The sequence below is a fragment of the Aphelocoma coerulescens genome, chromosome 13, assembly GCF_041296385.1.
Source record: "Aphelocoma coerulescens isolate FSJ_1873_10779 chromosome 13, UR_Acoe_1.0, whole genome shotgun sequence".
NCBI classification, from domain to species: Eukaryota; Metazoa; Chordata; class Aves; order Passeriformes; family Corvidae; genus Aphelocoma; species Aphelocoma coerulescens.
Window position 1 is genome coordinate 3,835,672 of NC_091027.1, and position 12,449 is coordinate 3,848,120.

General features: G+C 54.9%; 1 protein-coding gene and 1 long non-coding RNA gene across 3 annotated transcripts; both read right to left on the reverse strand.

Annotated features, from left to right (window-relative positions):
* Positions 1-387: 387 nt before the first annotated feature.
* Positions 388-2,186, reverse strand: LOC138118245 (uncharacterized). The gene is made up of 3 exons (XR_011155054.1): positions 1,846-2,186; positions 1,233-1,267; positions 388-937 (listed from the first exon to the last, which is right to left on the reverse strand). It is a non-coding gene; the product is annotated as an uncharacterized lncRNA (long non-coding RNA).
* Positions 2,187-2,715: 529 nt separating this feature from the next.
* On the reverse strand, positions 2,716-10,347 carry HRH2 (histamine receptor H2). 2 transcript variants are annotated; one of them, XM_069028833.1, is made up of 3 exons: positions 9,262-10,347; positions 5,938-6,103; positions 2,716-4,140 (listed from the first exon to the last, which is right to left on the reverse strand). In XM_069028833.1, exons 1-3 carry the CDS (start codon positions 10,279-10,281, stop codon positions 3,917-3,919), a joined length of 1,410 nt encoding a protein of 469 aa, XP_068884934.1. In that variant the 5' UTR covers positions 10,282-10,347; the 3' UTR covers positions 2,716-3,916. The 2 variants fall into 2 exon arrangements, with proteins under 2 accessions (XP_068884934.1, XP_068884935.1); XM_069028834.1 differs by lacking the exon at positions 2,716-4,140 and having other exon boundaries at positions 6,002-6,103; positions 9,215-10,347.
* Positions 10,348-12,449: the final 2,102 nt, after the last annotated feature.

A 12,449-nucleotide genomic window follows, 5' to 3' on the forward strand; every position in this document is an offset into this window, starting at 1 on the left:
GGAGGAGATCGGCTGTTGCCCGTGGGATGGGAATTGTGAGCAAAGGAGAGCAGATCCATCCGCGAGGCCCTGACAGCTGTGCAAACACCCCCGGGGCAACAGCACCTGCCAGCTACGCCCAGGGTGGGTGGAGTGGCGGGGCAGCCCGGGTACTGAGAGCGGCTCCGACGCCTACACAGGAGTCCCGGGGTGCTCGTGGGGCTGGGAGCAGGGCTATAACTCGGGAGACAGGGCTCTGTGACCCCCGTTCTGTACCGAGGGCAGCAAACCCACGCAGGCAGCGTGACATCCGCGCAGGTGTGCGGCGCGCCGGGAGGGCGGCTGTGACAGCGTCTGTTTGCTGGGGGACGCGGGGGCATCTGCTCCAGCAGAGCTGCCTCTGGCAGCCGATTCCCTGACAAATGGTGTTTGGTTTGGTGGTAGAGCCTTAATGAAAGCGGTGGCGGCTGCAGGAGTGGGGAGGGGAGCGCCTGCCTGAAGGGTGCTCTGGGGGAGAAAGGAGAAGAAAAGGACAAAAGGACGCTGGACATTCCCTCGTCGATGGCCAGATGGCTCCTTGCAGGACCCACATCTCGCTGCCTGGCCAGGGGCACCCGGCTCTCCACAGCCAGACCTGCGTGGTGGGGTCTTGAGCTACCAGGAGAAGGTGTGTTCTGGTGTGGGAGAGCTCAGGGTGGACGTTTTGGAGGTGGGGGTGATGAGGGGTTTGGGGGACCTCTGGGACTGTTGAACTGCAGAAGCTGGAGGTCCCTTGATGTGGCGACGTGTTTCTGTCATACTTGTGCCCTCTAGTGGCTTTGTCCTCTCTCTCTGGTCCCTTGGCCACCATCCCAGTGACATGACCATGCTCTTGGTCCCATGGCTACCATCCCGCGGTGGTCGGGGATCAGCCCACGCCTCTGGCACCGCCAGCCTTGGCATTCTTGGCGGTGGGGAACTGCTGGACAAGAAGGGCTTAGCTGAGGCCAGGAAGGCACCTGATGATGCCTTCCCCATTGTCATCTCCTTCATGGAAGGGAGTGCTTGTCCTTGGTTTCAAGATGCTTTGGCATGGAAATGTAATTTTTAGATCTGGAGGGAGGCAATGGATTCCATAGCCTTTCCAGAGGCTTGATTCCCCAGCCAAAACTGTTGGGTGAGTGACCCCAAAACACATTTTATTCCAGAAAATCAAATCTTGAGATTTCTAACACAAAGTTTCTCATTTTCAACTGCTTGGGGCTGTCCTCTACCTTTCTGTTTCCTCTGTGTTTAATCACATGACAGTCTGAAAAAAAAAAAAAAAGCAAACAACAAACCACCAACTCACTTTTTTTCTCATTCTACTGATGTTTCTCTTTTATCTAAAAGAAATAAAACACTCCTTTGCCTCCAGCCCGTGGCAGCCACCACGTCTCAGCTGCGCTCTTGGGGACAGGATGCCTGGATGCCCTGCGGCTGGTCCTGCCTCCTGTGTGCTTCTCTCCTTCCCTCTGTCTCATCTGTGCAGGTTTCTGGACCCTACCCAGAGCTGTGGCAGGGATGGGAAAGGTGGTTTGGTGGAAGAAGCCCAGCCAGGCACTGTGGGTCCCTGGGGTGGCTGGTGGAGCAAGGTGAGGATGGGGGTCCCATATATAGGGCAGCGTGAGCTCCTGTGTCCCCTGCAGGGACAGGGGGATGGGGATGTCCCCATGCACTTGGCAGCTTGTACTCCCTCCACTAGCAGGGGATATTTCCTATCTGAGAGAGCAGATGTTGGTTAGGAGCTTCCTAAGCAGTTTCTCTTCCCTCACAGAATTGCTGCTTGGCGAGAGAATTAAATTCTCTTTTGTTGTCAGTTTAGAGGAGAACAAAACCAAATGTCACCTGGAGAAATTCTCGCTGCTGCACCCCCAGGGGATGGAACGGCTGCCTCAGGATTAGCACATCACTGAGAAAGCCGATGGTCTCTGAGGGGATTAGAGAGATGATCGATGCTGGGATTAGCTTGTGTGGTGGCTGCAGTGACAGCAGCGACCCAGAGCAGCAGCTCCACCCTGCCTGTGCTTGCACTGAGCCAGCCCGTCCCCAGCCCATCCCCGTGGTCTCCGGGATGGTTCCCGAGCAGTGACAGCCCAGTGGGGAGGGGCTAGGGGCAGCGCCGCTGCAGCCAGCACTGCCACAGATGTTCTGCATTTTGGCTTTCTCCCTCTTCCAGCCTCGTTAGTATTGAAATTAAAAGCAAGTGTTTGTGAATTGGTAGTTGTTCTCCAAGACCCTAATTAGCAAATCTCTTCATCCCCTGGGGCTGCAATCTAATAATCAAAAAAAAAAACCAAACAACAAAACCAAAAACCCCGGCACCCAAACAAGCCCCAAACCTTGTTTGATGGATCGAGAGTGCTACTGGAACAGTAGGGAACGGCTCTTCCTGCTTAGTATGGTAATTAAACACTTCAATTGCAATTATTTTTGCAATTAGATAAGTCTCTAATTGTTATCATAGGTGGCAGGGGTTTGGGTGTGTGTTTGCCAGTTCTCCTCCAAGCTGGAGCGGAGCGTGGATGCTGCAGGCAGTTCAGGCCTGCTCCTGCCTGGTTTGCTTGGGGAAGAGGAGCTCTCCGTGTGCTCCTCTGCAGGGACGCGGCTCCTGCTGCTCTGGAAAGCTGCTGATGAGGCACTTTCTCAATCTGCTCCGGAGGGCTCAGTCCAAGGGTCTCGTAGCTCCTTCTCCCAAAGCCGCATGAGGGAGGACCATGAGGGCACCTTACCTGCCAGGGCATCACCTTGCTGGGGCTGTTTCCTTGCCCACCGATGCTTTAGTGGGGTTTGGCTGGGTGCTGGGAGGCACTGGAGCTGCAATGCCCCCCCTCTCTCAGCCTTCCTTGCTCTCTGTAACCACTAACTAGAGGCGGAAGGGTGAAGCCCACAGAAGAACCAGTGGCAGGTGCTGACACTCAGCGCTGCGGCGGCTTGGGCCGTGTCGAGGAGGTGGGGGAGTGAGCGGGGTGTGCTGTGCCGGGTTGGGGAGCCCGGGTGATGCTCACGGTGTGGCCGGAGCTCGGGGCCGGTCCGTGCCCGCAGCAAGCAGGGGGAGCTCCGAGCCAGCGGTGCCGCCCCTCCAGGTCCGCGCCTGAGGGGCGGCGAGGTGTCCCCTTCTCCAGCAGCTCAGGGACCAGGGAGGGATCATCTGGCTGGTCCCACTGGGCAGGATGTGCTCTGCCCTTGCCCAGGGCAGCCGTGCTTGTGTCCTGGGGGTTTGCGCTGCGTGTCCAGGTTCTGTCCCAGCAGAGGGATGGGGATGGGACAGCAGGGTGTAGCAGGGCAGGGAGGCTCTTCCCAGGACAAAGCACACCCAAAGAAATCAAGCATCTCATTTTCCTTCTGTCTTAAATAGATTTTTATACCGCTGATGATTTCTGCACAGGCTCGGGGCAGAAACCTCCTCTTCTGGGACTCTTAGTGTTGAGCTGCTGGGGAGGGCAGAGCCTGGGGCAAACCCTGGCTGCTCAAAGTCTCCCCAAGGCCCAGCAGGCTCCAGGACTTCTCTTTGCCTCGCAGTAGGGCTGGGACAGGGGATGTGGAGTAAGGGCAGCCCCAGGGATGCCAAACTCTCCCCAGCAGGGGAGGCAGTCTTGCCCCAGCACGGATGCTGAGGGACTGGGATGTCCTGTGCACAGATAGCCAGCACTCGTGGCTGCCAACATCCACCATGCTGAGCCCTCCTGCCACCTCACCCCCCCCTCTACCAGGACCTTACCCCCTCAAAGGGGTGGATACATCCCTAGGACAGGGTACCAGGGAAGGGAGCGCCTGTGTTGTCTTTTTCCATCGTAGGCTGGTCTGCCTGGCACCAAGATCTCAACAGCAGCCCCTTTCCCCCTCCACCCTGTGTCCTTGCAGCCTGGCCCACTGCCATGGGTCTGGAGAGGGCACCCCCAGCCCAACCCTGCCAGGGTCATGCACTGGTTCCTGACCCAGCTCTGCAGGCATCTCTTCCTGCTGGTGTGGGGCTTGATGCTGGAAGTGTCACTGCCCAGACAGGGCAGGGGAGATGCTCTTCTGCAGCTCCTCCGAGGGCTCTTCTAACACACCACCCTCCTGGGAAGAAACCTGGGTGGGTAGAGGCCTCTCCAGCAGTGTTTGGGGATGGAGTGAATGCCACGTGCCAGAGCAGGGATCCTGCAGGGGAACACAGAGGGAGATCAATGGCTTTACAGGATGCAGCTGGATCCATTTCCCCCCCCTCTCCTGCTTCCCAGTGTAAGGGATGCTGCATTCAGCACTTGCTGTGCCTGGGAGGGACCGTGATGTGATGCTGTGAGGATGCTCTCAGCATCCTCGACTAAATGTTGAGTGCTGACATTTGGGCAGAGCTGAGCAGGCTTGCATCACCCCAAGACCTATCACCCAACTCCCCTCTGAGCAAATATCACTTTGTTTTGTGGCTTTCTCTGCCTGTTCTTCCTGTCCCTCGGGCCAGCCAGCAGCGGCAGGGTTGTCAGTGTTGTAGCCTGACAAAAGTTGATGTTCTGAGGTTGGCAGTGCTCTGCTCCTGGGTGCTGCTTCTCCCATGGCCCCTCTCCTTGGTACTGCTCTGGGTCAGGGAATTTTTTGGTCAGGGACTCTTTGGGTGGGTGTCCTGTACGAGGTAGCATTTCCTGTCCCCCACCCCCACGGTGCAGAAAGGATGTCTGTGGTCAAACCAGGACCTCAGATCTCCTGCAAAAAGGCCTCTACTTCATTCTGCTGATTAGATCAGCAGCCTCTCAGGGGATGGCTGGCATTTTGTGTTTTCCTCGCGGAAGCTACGTGTGTCTTGGAACATATGCACAGAGATGGGAAGCATGAAGCAGAAGAGCTGGAACTGGTGTCCCCTCTGTCCCTGCTGCTGGGCAGTGACAGCAGCAGAGATGTCTCTGCCTTGTGTCTGCACTGCCAGGGGAGTAAGTACTGTGTCTGCCCTGGGGAGCTTCAGTTTGTGCTTTGTGGTTTCCAGACTGGGGGGTTCACCCTGCTCCTCTTGCAGGGCAGCACTGATGCCTCCCCAAAGAACAGCATCTGCAGCCTCCAGTCCTCTGATTCTCCTTCTGCTGATGGGCCATGGCATTTCCAGGGTGATTCTCAGGGAGTACCTCTGAGAAGTGTGGGTTGATGTTGCAGCCCATGGCAGGGGGTCCCTGTGCTCCAGCTCCCTTCCAGCTGTGTGTGTGGACAGACAGACAGACAGCTCCGGCTCCTGTTATTGCTATGACCTTGGCTAAGGTTAAAAGTGCTCAGTGTGCAGCAGGGACAAAGTGTGCCCAGCTCCCAGCACGTGGGTGACCGTATTTTCACCCCCAAGGCAGAGTCAATATGGAGAGCCCAGGTTATCGGAGTGCAGCATTGGAGGGGAGCGCATGCGGAGGTCAGGGTGACCTTGCCTGACTCTTCCTGAAAAGGGCTGCACAAAGTGGCTCTCTGGAGCTGAGAGGCATCCCCATGCATGGCAGGCGTGGCCTCCAGCACAGCACCACTTGGAGAGAGCAGCAAATGCCTCATGCAGCATCAGCTCTTCACCTCGGGAGCCCTGCCAGCATCTCCGCCAAAGCTGCTGGCAATTTATGTGGATGTAGGCTTGCATGAAAATGAAGTGTGCTGGAAATTCATAGTCTGAATGCAGCTGCTTTTGCAGTGTGTGAGGGACAAGCAGGATGCAGCATCTTCCAGGGCATCTCAGGCTGGTTCTATAAGCCCAAAACTCCAGGGCAGCCACAGAGGAGGGGCCCAGCTCTATTCATCTCCCCTGGGCTTGGGACTGGGTTTGGAGAGCAAACAGTGCTGCACAAAGGAGTGAGGATGCATCTCTGGTGCTATCACCCTTTGCACCAGGTACCATCAGGAAGGGATGCCTGCACCAGGAAAAAGGCAGTGGATGCCACAGCAGGGAGAGCCGCCTCCTTCCTCCTTTTCACCCAGGGACCCTGGCCTTGTACTCACCCTGCAGCTCTTGCCTCTGCTGTTGAGTTTCTTGCTGAGGAAAGCTGAGTGTTGTCCTTTCAACCTCACACACAGGACTTTGGAAGAAGGTAGCCAGGAGTTGAAGGCTGGGAGGTGTGGGTCCTAGGGCAGCGGGCTGGCTGAGACTCACAGAAAAGCTCCGGTGCTGGAAAGGTTGAATTGCACATGAAGACAGGAAAAAGAGAAAAAAAACAGACCAGTCTGTCAGTGCCAGCCTGGCTGAGCCTGGCTTTGGTCTGTGAAGCACCAGGTAGTGTCTGCCTGCTGTCTGTCCCCTGAGGGACACTAGGACAGTGACTCTTTCCGATGGGAACTTCTCTGCCCATGCATTGTGGCTGTGGTCCTGCCCTAAGCTGCTCTAAGCATAGCTGACATGCAAGAATGTGAGCCAGAGCCACTCATTCAGCTCCAGTGTTTTCTTCCCCAAAACTTTCCTGTTAGTGCTCCCTCTCACAGGATTTTAATTTCCCTGGACCTCAGGGTCCAGTCTCAGAGCTGACAGCCACGAGCATGACAAGCACCAGGTCTCTTCAGAGCCCTGTTCCATTGCACTGAAGCAGGTTCCTGAGAGCACTTCAGTGCTCTTCTTTACTGGTTTTGTGTGAATTGCCTTCCTCTCTGATGCCCAGTAGGCAAATGGGAGCAGCGGTCTTCCCTTGCATCTCTGCTTGGCCCTGCACTCTCCACCCTACCTGGTCCTCAGCCATGGAAATGCCCTCCAGCCCTTTAAATGATGGGGGTTTCCTATGGCTTTTGATTCCCTGCCCTGCTCCTGACTGAGATTCTAAGTGACTCCTGAGACCAGCTGCACTTCTCCAGTATTTCCACTCTCGTTTGTTAGTCTTTTCCCTATGCCTCAGAACTGAAAAGGACATTGTTATTAAGGGCAATGGTTCAAAATTCTGCTGGTTGTGCTTTCCTTGAATGACCCCATGGAGCTGCTCTGAGCAGAGCTCTTCTGAGCTCTGGGTGTTCTTATCTGGAGGGTGTTATGAGTTTTTGGAATTATTTATGTTGGTCTTTTCCTGTTAACATGTTCAGGGCAGATGACTCGGAAGACTCTGTGGAGAGGAAGAGGGGAGAGGAACCAGCTTGGTTTGTGCTGCGGGTGGAGTTGGCTGCCAGGTTTTTGGTGAATGGGTAAATCCTGTGCTCAGCTGTCCTGTGTGGTATTAGTTGATCCAAATCATCTGCCAACAGGAGATCTTTCTGTATCTGACTATGGAAAAAAGGGCTGGAAGGGGCCACATATGATCGTTGGTGCAACAGTGCTGTGAGGTGAGGGGGCCACAAAGAGAAGGAGAGAAAGTAAAAGCAGTACCTTGAGGTGCTCGAGCAACTCTTTATCTGATTGTGAGCAGAAACCACAGTGGTGATGCTGTGTAGGACGGGGAGGCAGCTCTCTAGATTTTGAAAGGTCAAGAAACATCCCCTTACTTGAGCCTTCCCTCTGGGGAACCAGGGGAAGAATCTTTTTTACCCGGAAAAGATGGGAGGGGGAAAGCCAGGAAATCAGTGACCGTGCCCTCTGCCTGAGGAACAGAAACCCATTTTTCTTTCTCTTTTACCTCCCTCCAAGTCATTATTCTCCCTTTGTGGTAAGGCAGCATTTTGAGAAGACACTGGCATTTATATTCTCTTGTCTCTTGGCTGTGTAGGGTGATCCTGACAGCCTGTTCCCCATCGCCAGCTCCCCCAACTGAGCTGCAGAGCCTCAGTGCATGAGCTCCTGGCTTGCCCAGGGGCTGCACTTCTGTGTGAGTAAACAGGACAGCTCTCTTTGTCTCTGCATGTTTGCAGAAACACCTCCACCACCTTAGGCACATGTTTTCCATATGTTTTTATATACAACCTACAGTTTACCAAATGCTGTAACTTTGGGCTTTTCATTAATTCCTTGGAAACTGAAAAATGCAGCCCCAGGACCTGCATTATTGTATTTGTTCATGTTAATCCATACCTCTGTATCTCTTCCTCTGCCTCTCTCCCTTGGCTAAAGTCACATTGGTGACCTGGGGGAGGCACGATGCTGGCTCAGCCTTTTGGGTGGCTCTGAACTTTGGTTGACCTCCCTGAGTTCTCCTTTTGGTGGCTCAAGAGTGTTTCTGGGGCAGGATCAAGGGCACGTGCTGCGAGAGCGCACGAGCGCGGCTTCTTTGCCGGCACGCTGGGAACAGGGAATCAAAGGACTCCTTATCTATGGATGGAAAGTTTCTGGGCTGCTTATCAGGCATTGCTTAGAGGTTAGATTAGTCTCAGGAGCAGCAGATTGACAGCCTGCCTCTCCGTTCTCCTTGTGCTTGGCTGAGTGAACACCTTGGAGTGAGGCAGTGAGAGGGTGCCACAGCCCCGTGGGGACATGGGTGCCCAGGAAGAGGGCTGGGGACACAGCCTGGCACAGATCTTGCCCACTTTGCTCCCATCCTGCTCCCTCACTGCACCCTTTGGTGGGGTTGACCCTCATAACATACTTGGGATGACGCTGAGGGAATTTTTGGCTCTAACTTTACATGGGTATTTGTATTCCTAAAAGCATTTGCCAACCAAATTTGGGCTACTCCTGCCCCTTTCCAGAGATGGGAATGGAACTTGCTGTTGGCTGAATTCACTGCTGGTGCAAACTGATGGCTGATATGCTGAGGGTGTGTGGCTCGGACTGAAAGGGAAGTGGCTGAGCTGCTCTGCAGGGAACTGGGGACCCAGATTTTGGCTCCTGCAGGGACTTTCTGCCTGGCTGCAGGTGCTCTGACTCTGTGCCCCAGGACTAATTCCTGATTTCCCCTCTGTGATGGGCAGTCGCCTTTCCTGGGCCCCTGCAGCTCTGCTGTGTGCCCAGACTTTGCTGGCTGTTCCTCACTGGGACATGGCTGTTTTTGGGGAGCAGCCCCAGATAATGGCTGCACCCCATCTGTACAGCAAATTCTGAAGGCAAAACTGTCCCCATTACCCAGCAAAGCCAGGGTGACATGTTTTGTGCTCCCTGTGAACGGTGGCAGTTCGGGGAAGGCCAGCCATGTGGGAAGTTGGAGTACCTGGGCTTGTGCTGCCAGCATGGAGGGGATGCAAGCTGTGGTTGGTGAGGGACTCCTGTGGATGGTGATGAGATTCTGAATTTACCAGTTGCCTGGGCAAGGATTGCCTGCTGGAGCATCAGTTTGTTGCTTAAAAGTCCATGGAAATTGTGGGGTCCCCAGCTCTGCCTTCCTCTCTGGGGACAGACCTACCATTAAAGTCCCTAGTGTAGGAAGGCTCTTACCTCTTGAGGGCTCCATCGGTGAGCAGTGTCCCCTTCTTGTTCCTTACCTCCAGTTTCAAGGGTTTACCCTCCTGCCTGCCCCTGGGCTGGGCCTCCTGGAGGGGAGGCAGGTGGGAGTTCCCGGGGTGTCCCATCCTCCAGCAACGCAGCAAGTGCTGGTATGCCACTCGGAAATCCCTGTTGAGTGTCCCGTAGAGGATGGGGTTCAGGGCTGAGTTGGCATAGCCCAGCCAGAGAACAATGGACATGGGTGTGCCTTTCACCCTGCTGTCCCCCCACGCCCCCCGGTACGTGAACATGGTGAAATAGGGGAACCAGCACACGATGAACGCTCCCAGCACCACTGCCAGCGTCACGGTGGCTTTGTGCTCTTTCACCATGGGTAGCGTGGAGGTGTTGCCCCACATGTGGTTGATCCTCTTGGCTTGCTCCCTCGCTATCTTGAGTATCCGGTAGTAGGTGATGCACATGATGACCAAAGGGATGTAGAAGGTGAGCAAGGCGTCCACTAACCCGTACACAAAGTTCACCTCCAGCGTGCACTCCTTGTTGCAGGGGCCTGTGTTTTGCACTGCTGTCCCGTTGGTGTTCCATCCCAGGTGGATGGGGAGGAAGGAGACCATCAGTGAAACGGTCCAAATAACAACCAAACCCACGGCCACGCGGGAGGGAGTGACCACCTGGCGGTAGCGCAGCGGGGTGGTGACGGCAAAGTAGCGGTCCAGGCTGATCATGAAGAGGTTGAGGATGGAGGCCGTGCACAGCATGACGTCCAGGCTGGTGTAGATGTTGCACAAAACGCTGCCAAAGGGCCACTCCTTGGTGAGTTCATAGAAAGCAGAGAATGGCAGCACCAGAAGCCCCACCAGCAGGTCGGTGATGGCTAAGGAGACAATGATGCAGTTTGTCAAGCTCCGGAGCCGGCGGTCGAGGGTGACGGCCAGGCAGACGATGATGTTACCACAGAGAGTGATCACGATGAGGATGACGAGGCAGGACCCGACCAGCAGCTGCAGGGGAAAGTCCATCCTTTTTTGAGAGCTTGTGTGGTTGTAACATGGATCCATGGCGTCACTGCAAGGATGGAGCAGTCCTGCTCCCACCAGCTCCAAAGCTGCTTGGAGTGAGCCTCTACCAGGCAGACCTAGAGCTCTTCCCAAGGCGACCCTTGGTCTACAGTGACCTTGGAGAACATTGCAGAGTCACTTTACGTGTTCAGCCTTGTGTGCTGGGAATGACATGGTCTAGGAAAGACATGGCACTGCAACTCACTTGTGTCTCTAGGCCCCCTCTGGGAGCTCAGTGCTGGAGCTGACGTCCTGTGGCAGCTGCTGGTGGATCTCAGCTGCTCCTTTTCCTTTCCTGCCTTCTCCTCTCCTCTGAGTGACCATGGGGTCAGGTCCTGTGGGGTCTCATGCCCTCTGCATGTTTTGTTGGTGACAGTGGTCAGCAGTGCTCCAGCAGGGACAGAGCTTTGCCACCTCCTGAGGACAACCTGCAAAAGAAAGTGTCTGGTGAGGCCCTGGCACAGGGTGCCCAGAGAAGTTGTGGCTGCCCCATCCCTGGAGGTGTTTGAGGCCAGGTTGGATGGGGCTTGAAGCAACCTGGGATAGTGGAAGGTGTCCCTGCCCATGGCAGGGGGTGGAACAAGATGCTCTGTAAGATGCCTTCCAACCCAAACCATTCTGTGATACTATAAAAGCATCAAGTCAGGGATGCAGTGGGCAAAGACCCTTTAAGCTTTCCCTCAAACCCCTCCAGAAACAGTGTCCACACCTCCCTGGCTGCTCCAGCCCACTCAAGCCCAAATTGGAAAGTCCTTTGGCAGCCAGGCACCTGTGTACCTGCCAGCTGGGCTCTCCCAGCCCTAGGGGTGCCCAGGTAATGTAGGGATGTCGAGAGAAGGGCAGGGATTTTAAAACCATCACGTTCCTATAGGGTTACAATAAAAGTGAGAACGAAGAGGATATGAAGAAACAATTTTCCTGAGAAAGCAGTTCTTACGGAATCCAGCAAAATTAGCCACAACTACATAATTTCTGAATCTTGGCTGTGGCTGCCAGTCCCATTAAACTTTGTCCTTGTGTCTGTGCTCTGCAGCAGCCCAACACCTTGTGTTGGTCCCTGCCATCACAAATCACAGTAGCTCCTGTAGCCTGTATAGGAAATCCCCACTCTGCTCTGGGTCTCGGAAGGGAAGAGGAACATCCCTTTTTCTGTCTGTTTTCTGTCTGGATACAAATAACAAAAATCCACATTTTGTAAGGGAAGAAACAACAAAGCAAACCACTCTAACTTCCAAATGAGCTGTTGATTATGGTGATCTCCAAGACCCCACCACTACTAGATTCAAAGGGACCTTGGTTCCTTGACTGGAAGCAATATCCATGTTGGGAAGATCCCTAAAGGGGCACTGAGGCACTGCAGGGACAAGAAAGAGGGCTGGGAACAGGCTGAGGAGCTGGACTGACTGTGCTGGGACCCTCATGGAGCTGCCTGTGTCCAAGCTGTGCTGTCCCACCATGAACTTCCCAGATGAGATAAGGGGTCTCCTCATCCTCCTTGATGTGCTGGTGTGGGAGAGCTGCACTGGTCCCCGTGCAGCGGTGCACGACCCAGCTCTGCAGGCTCTCTGCACCCCAGAGAGACTCCATGAAGCCCTCCCTGGTGGTGCCCAGGATTGTGCACGAAGGTAGAGCTGATTCTCTGCAGAGAGCAACAGGTTGCAGAGATGGAACAATGAGAAGAAACTCCAGGAAAGGAGAAAGTCCAGCCTTGTCAGAGGACTAAGGTGAGATTTTAAACTCCCCCTGCAACAACAAGATAACACTGTGGTGCAGGTTGAAATACTCTTCAGATGATTTATGTCTTTGATTCAAGTCTAAAGGCATGGGGGCCACGGGAGGCAGTATACCAGGGAGGCTGCATGAGTAAACAACCACTGATTGCCAGGAACCATATGGGGGCGAGACTGGGACTGGACCACTGAGATTAGAGGCGATACCCAGAGCCCTGCTGCTTCTAAAGGCATGGAAAGTGAACAACAAGCCATGAACCCGCCCGTGGGAAGCCTTTTGCTGAGCAGAGCAAACTGATTGCCAGACAGGAGGCCCTCTGAGTTTGGGTGCTGGGATTGAGGCTGTTGGGAGGAGGATGCGATGCTTTCAGCCACAGCAGCAGCGTGTGGAGCGGTTCCTCACCTCCAGCTGCAGCGCAGGCTCTTGCCATGGAAAGC